The sequence below is a fragment of the Colletes latitarsis genome, chromosome 8 (genome assembly GCF_051014445.1).
Source record: "Colletes latitarsis isolate SP2378_abdomen chromosome 8, iyColLati1, whole genome shotgun sequence".
Lineage (NCBI taxonomy): Eukaryota > Metazoa > Arthropoda > Insecta > Hymenoptera > Colletidae > Colletes > Colletes latitarsis.
This window is the reverse complement of record NC_135141.1, coordinates 32,744,933-32,759,531: the sequence shown is the minus strand read 5'-3', so window position 1 is coordinate 32,759,531 and position 14,599 is coordinate 32,744,933. Positions and strand designations below refer to the sequence as shown.

Below are 14,599 nucleotides of genomic sequence, written 5' to 3'. Positions count from 1 at the left end.
ACATCGCATCAAGCATAATACACATTAACTTGGGTCCATATGTACTTCAGTCTAACTAATAAACAGTCTTTGAAGCTTCTTACTATTATAATAACTGCAGTAGTGTCCACATAAGCGACTGCATTCATGCCCACTTAATTGTCCGTTTACTTTGACTCTTATTCCGAGCGTGGACATTTAATTGGGCACTACTCTACCTAATTCACTGTATATCTATATATATCAAAACGACATCTACCATAAATCGCCCAAGTTTGTCGAGAAATAATCCACTTTTTACCCAGTAGATGGTGCTCCAATTATTTACGATCGAAAACTAACTTTAATTTATTTATTAATGCAACAATAGAGTACTCAATCATTTAGATCACTTGTAAATGCTTTACTATTAACGCCAAAGGCCTAAACTTGTCTAGAAATAGTCCTATTCCCGTCAGAAGACATCGCTAACCCAAGACACAGGTTAATGGTGTCTCCTGACAAGAATAGTGTCTAAAGCTTCTTATTATTATATTAACTACAGTTGTGTCTACATAAATGACTGAATTCTATCCCACTTAAACGTCCGCGATGCTCCCTGTGCATAAGTTAAAGATAGGGTTACCCATCGGTGACCCATCGAAACGCCCAAATTTGCATGGAATAGTTCGTTATCTTCAACGCTAGATGGTGCTCATTTATCGACCTCAAACCCTCTGGTGCTAAAACGCCCAAGTTTGTTGAGAAATCCATCTAACGTGGGTGGTAAGAACTATTCCACGACAAACTTGGGCGTTTTGTCGTAGATGGCTGTGCAAGTCATGTACCACCGATGGGTCACACTACCTCTAACTTATCATGGACAAACTAAACGAACATTTACTACATTAATAATAAGCTTTAGGCACTGTTTATTAATTAGATTGAAGTACATACAGTCTCAAGTTAATGTGTATTGTGCTTGATGTGTTGTGAAACTGTGTATTTACTCAAAGAAACGTAGAAACTAGGAATATGTGCTGCAGTGTCAAGCACGAGTTACAGGTGTCTTCAGGAATAATTAGACAGCGTTTATTAATTAGATTGACGTACATATAATCTCAAGTTAATGTGTATTACGCTTGACGGGATGTGAAACCGTGTATTTGCTCAATGGAACGTAGAAATTAGAAATATGTGTTGCAGTGTTAAGCTTAGATTAGCAGTGTGTTCTGACAGGAATAGGACTATTTCTAGACAAGTTTAGGCCTTTGGCGTTAATAGTAAAGCATTTACAAGTGATCTAAATGATTGAGTACTCTATTGTTGCATTAATAAATAAATTAAAGTTAGTTTTCGATCGTAAATAATTGGAGCACCATCTACTGGGTAAAAAGTGGATTATTTCTCGACAAACTTGGGCGATTTATGGTAGATGTCGTTTTGATATATATAGATATACAGTGAATTAGGTAGAGTAGTGCCCAATTAAATGTCCACGCTCGGAATAAGAGTCAAAGTAAACGGACAATTAAGTGGGCATGAATGCAGTCGCGAAATAGAATTCAGTAATTTATGTAGATACAGCTGCAGTTAATATAATAATAAGAAGCTTTAGACATTATTCTTGTCAGAAGACACCGTTAACCTGTGTCTTATCTGTAAAATATATATTATCATATCATCGTTACAATTTATATAATATACGTATAATCCGAACTTTAGAATTAAATTAATATTTTTCATGAAGTATATTTATTCTCCACCTTGTCTTAAAACAAATGAAATTCAATGTGCTGAAATAAACACACCATGAGCGGTAGGGATAATTAGTTATACTTTTAAAACGAAGCCAGAAATTGCAAATCGGCAAGATTATCCGGTTTCTTTTGGTCCTAGAAAGTTGCTCATTACAATTTTGTTACATGCGACCTAACAGTCTAAAGTAAAAAGAAGTACATATTTTTAATCATTATAAGCATATAATAATGAACATTATTTAAAAATGATATGACCTTAATTTATTTCGATAAGTACTGGCGAATATAATTCGAAATAACTTTATGAATTGTAATGAAATTGAGAATAATTTTACATAAATAATAAGGTGGATATCTTGCAGTTTATATAAATTATTTAATTTATTATAGAAAATTCCTAATGAATTTTCAAGCATGGATTCCAAACATTTTTTAATTAGGCGTAAATAAATGCGAATAAATACACGAATTTAATAATTTGTCACCATGTGCTGTTATGATTTGGATTTCGTTTGAAAAGTTAAATTGTCAGAATATGTGATGCATCTTAGTAACGATTTTAAAATTATTCTTGTTTCATTATGAGATATTTCGAATTTGATAAAAAGGATAGTTGAAGAATGTTAATATGCAATTGGGAAAGCATCTTCAGCTAACGTTGGCAATAATCAAGCCGCATGTCATTAAATCTCCTTTTGTGCTTCAAGTAAGAGACCATAACCTAACTTTTTTACATGTTTTTCTCGTATTATACATATGTATATAAATATATATATATATAAGTAACAAACAAGCAGTGTTGTGACAAGAGTCAGTTAATTTAATCTTGTATAAAATTAGGATATCGCAAATTAAGCATTATTTTTATTTTCAGAAAATTCGAGATTTAATAATTGACAATAATTTCAAAATTGTCAGATCACGTAGAACAGTAATTACACAAAAAGAAGCGGAAACATTTTACATGGAACACAAGGACAAATTTTTTTACAACAGGCTCATAACATTTATGTGTAGTGGCCCGTCTGATATTCACATTTTAGCTAATTATGATGCTATAGACAAGTGGAGAGAATTAATGGGCCCTACAAAAGTTTATCAAGCACAATATACTGCACCAGATACAATTCGTGGGATGTTTGGTATATCGGATACAAGAAATGCAACACACGGGTCTGGTACGGTATTCTGTATTTAAAAAAGTTGTGTATTATTTCCATATCCAATGCAAAATAATTTTTCTAGATTCCACAAAGTCTGCAGAACAGGAGATATCAATATTTTTTAAAGATTTCAATGTGAGACAATGGCATATGAACGAAGAGAAATACTATAACTTAGGTCAACTTCAATTTGACCCAGTAGCATTTTTACATATTATTGATAAAAGTGTTACTAGCACTAATAACAACCAAATTACAGAATGAATACTGTTAATAAAGTAGCAAAATTTTGTTGAGTATTTTAGATATGAAAATTGTGTGTATATTTGTAAAATAGCTTATGTTTATACAATCTAATATATGTAATAGTTGTTTTTAAAACTGATTAAATTTTACTAGCAATTATACCATGAACTACAATTTCCTTCCGATAGCTCCATCTTCCTGCGTTTATAGGAAGGAGAAGCAAACCATAACTAATCAAATTCCCTAGTCATAGTCATGGGCGAGGTATATCCAGAGGTGCCAGAAAGGCACCGAAGGTGCTCTCTCACACTATGTCAGATCGCGCGTACGTGAGCTCGTGGAGTTTCGGAAACCCGACAAAGGCAAAATGACGCATGCACTCTTTCTCGATTCACCGAAGCTGCCCAAAGTAAGTTCGGACTGTCTCGTGGGAGTCGAGAGAGAGAAAGGCTCACACTTCCCATCTCGCTCTTGAACAACTAATATCCGACCTCCCGTCAACAGGTCTCCACTGGCCTCTGCTGACCGCTGCTGACCACTTCTGGAATTTCTGTCAACGTATAACGATTACGACGATTACGACGATTACGACTGTTAGCCTCTCCCAGCCTCTGCTGGCCTCTACTGACCACGGCATATATTTCTAACAACGTATAACGATTACTACTGACTTCTGCCTGCCTCCGCTGGCCTCTGCTGACCGCTGCTGACCACTCCTGATACTTCTGACAACGTATAACGATTACGATTGGCTACTGTTAGTCTCTCACAGCCTCTGCTGGCCTCTGCTGACCACCGTTTATATTTCTGACAACGTATAACGATTACTACTGACGTCTGCCAGCCTCCGCTGGCCTCTGCTGACCGCTGCTGACCACTCCTGTTACTTCTGACAACGTATAACGATTACGACTGGCTACTGTTAGTCTCTCCCAGCCTCTGCTGGCCTCTGCTGACCACGGCATATATTTCTGACAACGTATAACGATTACTACTGACGTCTGCCAGCCTCCGTTGGCCTCTGCTGACCGCTGCTGACCACTCCTGATACTTCTGACAACGTATAACGATTACAACTTGCTACTGCTTGCCCCTGCTGGACTCTGCTTGCCACTGCTTGCCTCTGCATGCCTCTGCATGCCTCTGCTGGCCTCTGCTGACCGCTGCTGACCACTGCTGACCACCGCTTATATTTTTGGTAACGTACAACGATTACTACTAGCTACTGCCACCCTCTGCTGGCCTCTGCCAGCATCTCCCGACCTAAGCTGACCTCTGCCAACATCTCCCGACGTCAGCTGACCATCGCTGACCACTGCTGACCGTTGCTGACAACTTGTCACATGATATAATATAATATAATATGTTTATATGTATTAAAGTTTTGTATAATGTAAATCTATGACAATAAATGATATAATTTTAAAGTATTCTATGTGTTCTCATCATTTTTTACCGTCCTTTTCCTCTCCAAATCATTCTCTTACCTATGAGATGCGTCCCACCTTCTTCGCAAGTTCACCAACATTTTAGAAATGTTCCGGGAACTTTGGAAATCCGAATTTGACCTTGACCTTGACCCAATTTCGAAAGTGGGTCAAGGCCATTCGAATCTTAGAAAAATTCCGGCCGCTTTGGAAATCCGGATGGCCTTGACCTAATTTCGAAAGTGGGTCAAGGCCATTCGAAATTTCAGAAATCTTCCGGCCGCTTCGAAAATCCGGATGGCCTTGACCCAATTTCGAAAGTAGGTCAAGGCCATTCGAAATTTTAGAAATCTTCGGGCCGTTTTGGAAATCCGGATGGCCTTGACCCAATTTCGAAAGTAGGTCAAGGCCATTCGAAATTTCAGAAATCTTCCGGCCGACTTGGAAATCCGGATGGCCTTGACCCAATTTCGAAAGTGGGTCAAGGCCATTCGAAATTTTAGAAATCTTCGGGCCGACTTGGAAATCCGGATGGCCTTGACCCAATTTCGAAAGTGGGTCAAGGCCATTCGAAATTTTAGAAATCTTCCGGCCAGCTTGGAAATCCGGATGGCCTTGACCCAATTTCGAAAGTAGGTCAAGGCCATTCGAAATTTTAGAAATCTTCGGGCCGACTTGGAAATCCCGATGGCCTTGACCCAATTTCGAAAGTAGGTCAAGGTCACCGGCATTTCAGAAAACGCTCCGGGCACTTTGGAATTCCAGTTTTAAGTAGAGAAACGGTTTCTTATAACTAAGGGGATAATGGGGAGCGGAAAAGAAAGGTAAAAGTGACGAGAACACATAGAATTCTTTGCAATTATATTATTTATTGCCATAGATTTACATTATACAAAGCTTTAATACATATACATCATGTCAGGAGTTGTCAACAAAGGTCAGTAGTGGTCAACAGGGGTCAGCAGAGACCAGCATACGTTATACGTTGCCAGAAATATAAGCAGTGGTCAGTAGAGGCCAGCAGTGGCAAGCAGAGATCACCAGGGGCGAATAGTAGCAAGTAGTAAGCGTTATATGTCGTCAAAAGCATCAGAGGTGGTCAGCAGCGGTCAGCAGAGACGAGCAGAGGCATGCAGTGGCATGCAGTGGTGAGCAGAGATCAGCAGAGGCGAACAGCAGCATGTAGTAATTGTTATACGATGTCAGAAGCATGAGAGGTGGTCAGCAGCGGTCAGCAGAGACAAGCAGAGGCGAGCAGAGGCGAGCAGAGGCATGCAGTGGCAAGCAGAGATCAGCAGGGGCGAACAGTAGCATGTAGTAATTGTTATACGATGTCAGAAGCATCAGGGGTGGTCAGCAGTGTTGAGCAGAGGCCAGCAAAGGCATGCACAGGCAAGCAGAAACCTGCAAAGGCAAGCAGAGACTTGTAGGGGCATGCAGTAGTAAGTATTAATCGTTATACATTATCAGAAATACCTACAGTGGTCAGTAGCGTTCGGCAGAGGCCAGGAAAGTGCAGCAGAGACAAGCACACGCTGACAGAGATCAGCAAAGACCAACAGAGGTTAGCAGAAGTCAGTAGGAATCGTTATAGGTTGTCAGAAATATAAGCGATGGTCAGCAGAGGCCAGCAGTGGCAAGCAGAGATCACCAGAGGCGAATAGTAGCAAGTAGTAAGCGTTATATGTTGTCGGAAGCATAAGAGGTGGTCAGCAGCGGTCAGCAGAGACGAGCAGAGGCATGCAGTGGCAAGCAGAGATCAGCAGGGGCGAACAGTAGCATGTAGTAATTGTTATACGATGTCAGAAGCATCAGAGGTGGTCAGCAGTGTTGAGCAGAGGCCAGCAAAGGCATGCACAGGCAAGCAGAAACCTGCAAAGGCAAGCAGAGACTTGTAGGGGCATGCAGTAGTAAGTATTAATGGTGATACATTATCAGAAATACCTGCAGTGGTCAGTAGCGTTCGGCAGAGACAAGCACATGCTGACAGAGATCAGCAAAGACCAACAGAGGTTAGCAGAAGTCAGTAGTAATCGTCATACGTTGTCAGTAATTATTTAACAAGTAGCTTCACTCGATTCGTTATCTCGTTTCTTGCTTCGGTCACCACTGTTTCGTCGAACGAATCATGTGATTGGCCGCCCAGTTGGTCCGAAAGATCTAACGCCTTCTCTTGGTAGAGTATTGGTAGAGTGCGTTGAGTTTGTATATTTTTATGAATTTTTGTATTTCCTGTTCGAATTGAACATAATGAAATAAGTTTAATCAGATTGCAATATGGTAAAAGGCTTGTCGACTTCTTTTTATGAGGAATTTGTTTATTGTTTTGAAATACATAGAAAAAATAATTCTACGAAAGAAACAGTGCAAAGAATAAAATAACGGTTTTGATAAGTCTTTTTTGTTTTATTATTCGGTAATATAAGATACATTGTTAGACAAACGATAATACAGACGTACAATACCCAGCAATTCGTTTTTCGTGTATTTACAGTGACGTCGAATGTACTCCCACATCGTTCACTTTCTTAGCTATTTACAAAGTATTCATTGATGTTTATATTTGTTACATTATACCAACTGGAACCATGGGTCCATGGAGTTTGACTGATCTCTCACTCTCTCTCTCTCTCTCTCTCGCTCTCTTTCTCTCTCTCTCATATACACACTGTACCTAGCTTGTCGTTCTTTTTCACATGCACTGCCGTTACAAAAATCGGGCGATGATACAAGCAATCGAATGAGAAAATGCTGAGAACGTTTCAGCAAGTTTGTCATTCGCAATAATTTTCGAGGATAAATGGAAAGTATGAGAGACGCGTGCAGAGGTAATCAATGGAAGCAAGAATCTTAAGGAGTGAACAAAATTGGAAAACTTCGAGCGTGATAAATTCGTTAAGCATGGCCAGTTTACCGCAGTCGCCAGGAGCATCTGCTTTGACAAACGATGGGTGCAAAGTTTTAAGGAAACACTTATTATCGTGTTTCCTTACTTTACAGTTTTCCCAACAATTTTGTCGCCAGTTTGATAAAAACAGCGGTCGCAAAAGAACTTTCGGAAAATCGTAGAGTCGATTAAAAATTAATGGTATACAGATATTTCGTATACATTTTCGAGATAGATAAAACGAAATTCAGACACATTTACGAAATGATCCATCGAGTAAGAAAAAATAAGTAGAGTTTTGAGGAAAGTCAATGATTTTTCAAGTTGTATTCATTTAACAACGTTATGTAATAAAAGAATCGAAAGATTTCTTGAAGATATCGACTTTCCTTCGAAACTCTGTTTCGTCGATATCGATGATGGTTCCTAAGTTTTACGAATCTGTACAAACAGTAAATTAATTCTTTCGTTTTCGACTATCGTTAATTCGGATAATCAACAAAACGTTGCACACACATACGCATACACATACACACGCACACGTGCAAGAGCGTACAGAAAACGAACAAATTCCCTGTAAAATCGTTCCCGATGAAAACTGTAAACGAGGGTGACCGTTATTACTAATGTTTCTTAATGCAAGACATCGATTTTCTGTACAAAGATTTACATTCGGTAGAACGGGTATCATAGAGAATTCTATAAAGTGCACGAAAGTCTTCTTTTCGGAACATCGATAGACCAGGGTCTGTGGAAAATGGCCGACGATGCTTCGACGTTCGCCATATTTTATCGTTAGTTTCTCCGTTTGGCGCGTCGAATGTCCGCAGAATGTTTGTTTAGACGAAAATGATGGAGAGTGAAAATAGAAATTCAGACCTAATGTTTTTAATAGCACTCTTCTAACATTAAATATCATTCTATCGTTAATATCGTACAACGTTCAATGCTATGTACAAGGTATCATAGAAAAGTTCTGTAACGTCGCCACTCTTACGGATATCAGTGTCTATTCACCACCCCCGTTAATAATGATCTCTTATACGTTAATATTACTTTGGTATTCTCGAAGACTTACGTGGTAAACCTAAGCAGAATGTTGAATTACGCTCGAATTACGTTACGCTGCAATTTCATATAGGATTCGCTGCAACGGAAGGACGGTAGAAGCAAATCCCGCCGATTCGATAATTGTGAGAAATTTGAATCAGCGCAAAAGCTATTTTTATCTTTATCCATTCTCAAGTATCCTATCCGTCTAACGATTCGTTCGATTTTTTGCTTGAGCAGCCGACACGCGTATTCTTTCGTATCTCTTTTAAGTCAGATTTTTGGTTTGTTCTATTTTTCCAAATTATTTCTCATCGATTTCTCGTCCTAACATCGTCTTGATTGGTTTTTTGGAAAAACGTAAACGGAGAAACAGAATAAAACCGAGGACGTCGAGGAACAGAAAGGATCGAGATTTGGTGTCTCGTCTCGAGTACATGGATCTAGCAATCAGAGTCCCCCGGGACACTTTCTCCGTAAAATTGTTGCGCTAAAGTTTCGTGGCGGGCGACGAGTGCCTTGAACTCGGTTATATTTCCCCGAGGAACGAGAGAAGAAACCAGAACATAAGGACACGAGATCAGGGGATGAGCAGGAAGAAAATCTTATGGAATAAGAAAAATCGAACAAGGGAGTTTCTGCGATGGGAATTCGCATTGGAATTAAAGATGATATTATACGTGCCGTTGTACGCTCCTTCTGGCGAGGTATTATCAGGCCATTTCATAAGTTAGTGTTTCTCAAACTGATCTACGTGAGAGAGGAGACCATATTTTACCGTGAAATGAAAAAATCTTAATAATTAATTTAGTAGGATTAAAGTACCGAGAGAAATCTGATTTTTTAATTATAATACAGAAACTGTGTTTATTTAACGATTAATGATTTATTATATAAGTAAATAAGAATGGCGTCTATGGAAAGAATACGTTCGATCCGAAATGATTTTTATAAAAGAAGGAAAATTAGTAGATCAGAAAATAAAGATACGTTGATGATTAATAATCGTAACACAATTGTTTCGTTTCGCTTTTTTCGATACTGGAAAATTGATTTTGCGATATTGGGATATCTGTGAAATTTTATTCGATGTAAAAAGATTAACGGTCGCGACGTTTACGAATCGAAAGGATAAAGCGAAAGGAAGAAACTGATCGAAACAGCATCCGGCGCAAAGATTTACAAGCGGAATCGATATTTGCGCCGTTTTGCCAAATCGTATAATCCGGGACGAGCAGTATAAAAACGTACGCTGCTAATCTCCAGAACTGAAATACTGCTATGTAGGTCGTGAAACATATTCTTTACGTTCCGGTATCAAATTTTACGCGATCTAGGAACGAGCACATTGATCTATAAATTTTTCTTTAGAACGTCCCCGTGACTATCGCTTCGATCGCTACGTGAATTTGATTCCTTTCGAGCCATCAGCAGTTTTATGATTTTATTCGTTGAAATGCACCGAATTGTTTCAACCAAGGGATTTCTGTTCAACGAGTTCGATGAAATTTTTGCGCCAAAGATTACGATCCTTTTTGCTCCCATCCCATAAATTTTATTCTACTAAAATTATTTCTCTGTCATTTATGCAACTCTCAACGAACCAAAGTGGCTAAACATCCTATACGAGTCTTGTTTTACCGTGAAACTTTACTTTTTTTTAATTTCATTGTTTTCTTTTTGAGTCTCTGAGTACACCGAAGTTGGGAATGTGTTCGACGACGACGGTGTCCGAATATTTTTGGTAAATATAGGAAAATTACTGGTGGCTTCGCGCAATAAATTGTCTAGGCGTTAGCTTGTGGAAACGCGTACGCCCCTTCAGAATGAATCGAACGAGTGCGAGGAAGTTTGCTCGGTCAGCTAGCTTGGATCGATGGCAGGATGGGCTGGTGCAAGCACCAAAGTAAAGTTTGTCTTGGTTACTGGCCACGACCCTCCATCGAATCATCAACGGAGTGATAACGATAATGCTAGCAACTGCTCAAGCTAATATCGACTGTCATTAGACACCTTGCGAAATTCGCTTGACCATTTAGTTGTTCCAAAATTGGAATACCAGATTGTTCGTAGAACAAATACCGAAGACAACTCTTGCTTTCCTGTTGATAAGAACGAATAAAAATTATCGAGAGACGTAGAAAGTGATCTATTTGTTCGACGTTCTCTTTTCGTCGTGGTAAAAGAATTTAATAATTGGAAAAAAATTCAAGAAAAATTAGAATTTCAATTGTAGAATATAATTATATTTCACGTTAATCGGATAAATTCTTGACTATAAATTGTCATATTCTGCTATTATTCAACTAAATTAATCACGGAATTTACTTTCTAAAATAGTCATTCTTATAAATACATAAAAATTAAATAAAGCAAGGTCTTACTCGATTGTCCATAAAATTTATATTCTTGGTGTTTTCTTTATCCTGAGCATCTAGCAACAGTTCAAGGGTTAAATTCGCCCCCCCCCTCCCCTCCTGCTTCCCTGCATTTTTATTTGTTCTTACGTACGAAGGAGAAAGAGATGGTTACCTCTCGTATTTGTTGCATATTTATTCACCGGAGAGCAACTAACTTTATTTGATTCTATTTCTGATTAACAGATCGTTTATCTATCGATTCCGCTCTCCATTGTCTTTTTAACGCGAAAGGATCTTAGCATTTGAGTCGCTTACATCTTATGATATGTTACAAAAAACAGAAAAAAGGGACACTTCTAACTCGCTACTGCACGCGATTCTTTCGTCGATCGCATGGAGCAGACGATACATTTTTTTTATGTAAGTTATTCACCCTTGCTAAGTACACTTGTGCCTCTATAACTGTCAAGTTATTTGCCTCTCTAACTGTCGCGTGGGTGTATCCATCCAGAGTTGGACATTTTTATTTATTTTAATTTACAAACGAAACGTAAACTTAGTTTACGAATCTAAAATTTTTATTCCTTATTCGCGAATAAAATTTGTCCAATTTTGTCTTCGCTATTATTAAAGAGGCAATAGTATAAACATTTTCATAGACAAAATTAAAAATAGAAAACATCCTATTTTAGACAAACGACAGTACACTTTGACGTTGTAAATATATTCTTTAAGAAAGAACAATGTTTTATTGTGAAAAGTAAACTGGTAAAGTCTGCTCCTTCAACCGACGAGAATAATAGTTTACTGCTAATTCACAGCTATACGTTACGCACTCCATAATCTCATATTCTATGACGAATACCAATATTAAACGGCGTGGATAGTTTCATATGTAACACTCTTAAAGATTAGTGCTTATTCGCAACAGTACTTTAGTTATTGTTCTTGAGCACAGTATTTGAATGTGATTTCTCGCGCGATTAATTTCTGCGTCTAGTCGATGGCCGTGCGGTGCATTCGTGGGAACGATTGATTGTAGCGTCGTGATCGGATCAATCGTGGAATATAAAAAATCGTTTTAGTAAATATCGATAATAAAAGTGCGTTCGTACAAATGTTAAAGTCACGTTAGAAAACTGTAAATTGTACTGATTACAAGTATAAAAAAAAAACAAAAAAAAAAAAACGAATTCGATCCGTTTCTTTCTTTCCTTTATCCCATAGAAAAATTCGCTCGTTTAAAAAATATACTTATCGGTATTTATGTGTTAAAGTCGATGCGTTTGATACATTTCTCGCGGCAGTGTCGTTACGCGAATGCAATTTATTTGACGAGCACGGTACGAAAAAGAACGTCTTGCATGTCAATGTGTACGTTTCGTTTTAGAGACTAGACGCAAAAACCGATTTAGTTATATTATAGGTAAGAATGTGTTTGTTTTGCGAGTGCTTAGATGTGGAAATATAGATACTGTTACAAGTTTCTATCTAAGTAGGCGTGTAGAAACATCGAGTCGGTCTCATCGTGCGTTGGTGTGCCTTAGAACTCACCTCTTCGAAAAAAAAAATCATTTGGAAGAAACAAAATATATTTGCGTATATATTTATGTTTCTGTTTCTCTTTCTTTTTATTCTGTATCTAGAAAATAATTTTCGTTACCTGCATCGCTATCGGAGAAGTGTCTAGACGGAAACACAGATTTTACGTTCTAGTAACGTGGAGCAAAGTTCATTAAGAGTAGCCTTGGATTAACGTAGGAACGTCTGCAGGAAGTTTGGGAAATTCCTAGAACATTTAGGAGACACTTCATATGTCTTGAAGACATCTTACTTAGAACTTGCGTAATGTCGTTATTGGGTTTATCAAACACGGCATTAAATAGTGCACTATCGCGAAATTAGGCTACGTTTGCTTTTGCGTAGCTCCCGCCGTTTTGACTCGCCGAAATAAGTAAACGTTTACGATTGCTTCCGGTAATCTCGGTAAAGGAAATGGGGAAATATTATTGTAATAATGAATTGAACCACACTTCTGCATATGACAATATCTAGTCGAACGATTAAAAATAGAATTGTTAATTTTTTAGCTTCTTGAAGGTAAATAACTGGGGGGTAATCCAACAAAATTCTATTCCACGCGAATATAATTTAAGTTTAGTTTCATTTAACTTTCCAGCTATCATTATCCTCCGACAAAATTTCGAAACAAAAAGAAATGAATCTCGAAATCAGCGTCGACAACCGATCAGAGCGTTCTCTCAGTTTCCTCGCTATTCGTTGAAGCGTACACTATGTCTCTGTGATAGAACGATTACTTTTCTATATTTAACATGTACGGATGCGGTACGTGTATCGATCCAGAATATTATCCTGTTTCGCGAGAACGTCCGTGAACGAACCTATCTGCCAGGCGACCACCTCCAACGGACTCGATCACGATTATCAAACGTGTTTGTGTGTGTGTGTGTGTGTGTGTGTGTGAATTAGAAGGAAGATAAAAATTTTACATTTCAGTGTTCTCCTCGGCCTCCTCGTCCACTTTCGGCAACATGTAAACACTAGGAATCGACGGTACGTGATCTTCGAGCTTCAAGATCGGCTTGCAGTCTCTGGTGACGTCTACTTGATTGAAAGAGTCCTTTAGGATATTGATTTCGTTCTCGTGGGCGAACAAACTTGTGGGCGGTTCCGTTCCACATATGTCGTTCTCGTCGGTGCCGCTCCTGTGGCACAGGTTGCCAGACGGAAATTGTCACGAGGTCAACGCAAAAGGATCCGTCGACAGTTCGTCCACGCTCGGGCTGGCTTTCACAGTCTCTTGCTTCTCGGCCTGATGGCTCAGCCTGTGAACGATCTCGTCGTGGAGGATGTTGAAGCACATCGCCGTGAGCGCCATTCCGGACATTATGTAGCAGGAGCAGAACCAAATGGTTACGTTCTTTGATTCGTAAAGGCTTTGACGGGGGTAGGAACCGGGTACCATATCGCCGAACCCGATCGTGCTCAGGCTCATGAAGCAGAAGTAGCTTGCATCTACAGTTGGACATGAAACAGCAAGTTTAGCTCTGCGATATAAAGTAGTTTCTTTTTATTATGGATAGAAATTTAACCCTAAATCGCTAAATGTTTCTAAAACTTTCAGATTCGTTCCAAAACTAGATTTAGCAGTTTAAATCCATACATTGACGTCTTTACAAACGAAAAATAAATTGAAATTAATTTACGAACTAATTCTGGCCCGTAGGGTCGAAAAAGTGTGAGAAACGTTCGAATCTTATCCGATATTTTCTCGAGCACCGTATGATTCGCGTGAAAGAGTGGTTGTCTCCTTGGATAATGGCGGGATCTCTTTTACACGTACCCACAAAGGACCAGCCGTCTAACTTGTGCAGAGTAAAAGCGCCTGCCACGATGTAGCAGAGCATTGCGCCGAGACAAATGCTGATTGGTGCGAGTATAGTAACGTTGGGCCTGTCACCGGATCCAAGACTCGACACTTCGTCCTTCGGGCTGGCTTTAATTTCCACTGTGCTCGTGAACGTTGACGCGTTCGCGCGGACGTAAAAGGGCTCCTGTAACTGCAATTGTTGCTGCTGCTGCACCAGTTCCTCCTGTTGCCGTTTCTTCCTCATGCGTCTCTCCTTCTCCTGCATCCATGCCAATCAAAAAGCAATTTTTAAGATCGATCCGCGAAGAAAGGGACACCGTTTCCTCGAACATTTACACAACCAAAACCAAAACTTTC

At 39.0% G+C, this 14,599-nt stretch overlaps 2 protein-coding genes across 5 annotated transcripts in view; one reads left to right on the top strand and one right to left on the bottom strand.

The window, feature by feature from the left end:
* The first annotated feature begins 857 nt into the window (after positions 1 to 857).
* On the top strand, positions 858 to 3,286 carry LOC143344343 (nucleoside diphosphate kinase 6). Of its 3 annotated transcripts, none has more exons than XM_076770325.1 (4): positions 858 to 1,389; positions 2,327 to 2,424; positions 2,593 to 2,896; positions 2,964 to 3,286. In XM_076770325.1, the coding sequence occupies exons 2-4, from the start codon at positions 2,347 to 2,349 to the stop codon at positions 3,143 to 3,145; spliced, it is 564 nt and encodes a 187-aa protein (XP_076626440.1). In that variant the 5' UTR covers positions 858 to 1,389; positions 2,327 to 2,346; the 3' UTR covers positions 3,146 to 3,286. The 3 variants fall into 3 exon arrangements, with proteins under 3 accessions (XP_076626440.1, XP_076626439.1, XP_076626437.1); XM_076770324.1 differs by having other exon boundaries at positions 2,305 to 2,424; XM_076770322.1 differs by having other exon boundaries at positions 2,109 to 2,424.
* Positions 3,287 to 13,398: 10,112 nt separating this feature from the next.
* LOC143344712 (TWiK family of potassium channels protein 7) overlaps positions 13,399 to 14,599 on the bottom strand; it is a 264,886-nt gene continuing 263,685 nt past the window's right edge. For both annotated transcript variants that reach the window (XM_076771023.1, XM_076771024.1), the window contains 2 exons: positions 14,216 to 14,501; positions 13,399 to 13,887 (listed from right to left, as the gene is read on the bottom strand). In XM_076771023.1, the coding sequence (XP_076627138.1) occupies positions 13,607 to 13,887; positions 14,216 to 14,501 (567 nt within the window). In that variant the 3' untranslated portion in view covers positions 13,399 to 13,606. The remainder of the gene's footprint in view (positions 13,888 to 14,215; positions 14,502 to 14,599) is intronic.

Coding starts and splice junctions, on each gene's coding strand:
- LOC143344343 (XM_076770325.1), top strand. CDS start 2,347: ATGCAATTGGGAAAGCATCTTCAGCTAACGTTGGCAATAATCAAGCCG. Junction 2,425..2,592: donor AATCTCCTTTTGTGCTTCAA/GTAAGAGACCAT, acceptor TTTTATTTTCAG/AAAATTCGAGATTTAATAAT. Junction 2,897..2,963: donor AAATGCAACACACGGGTCTG/GTACGGTATTCT, acceptor TAATTTTTCTAG/ATTCCACAAAGTCTGCAGAA.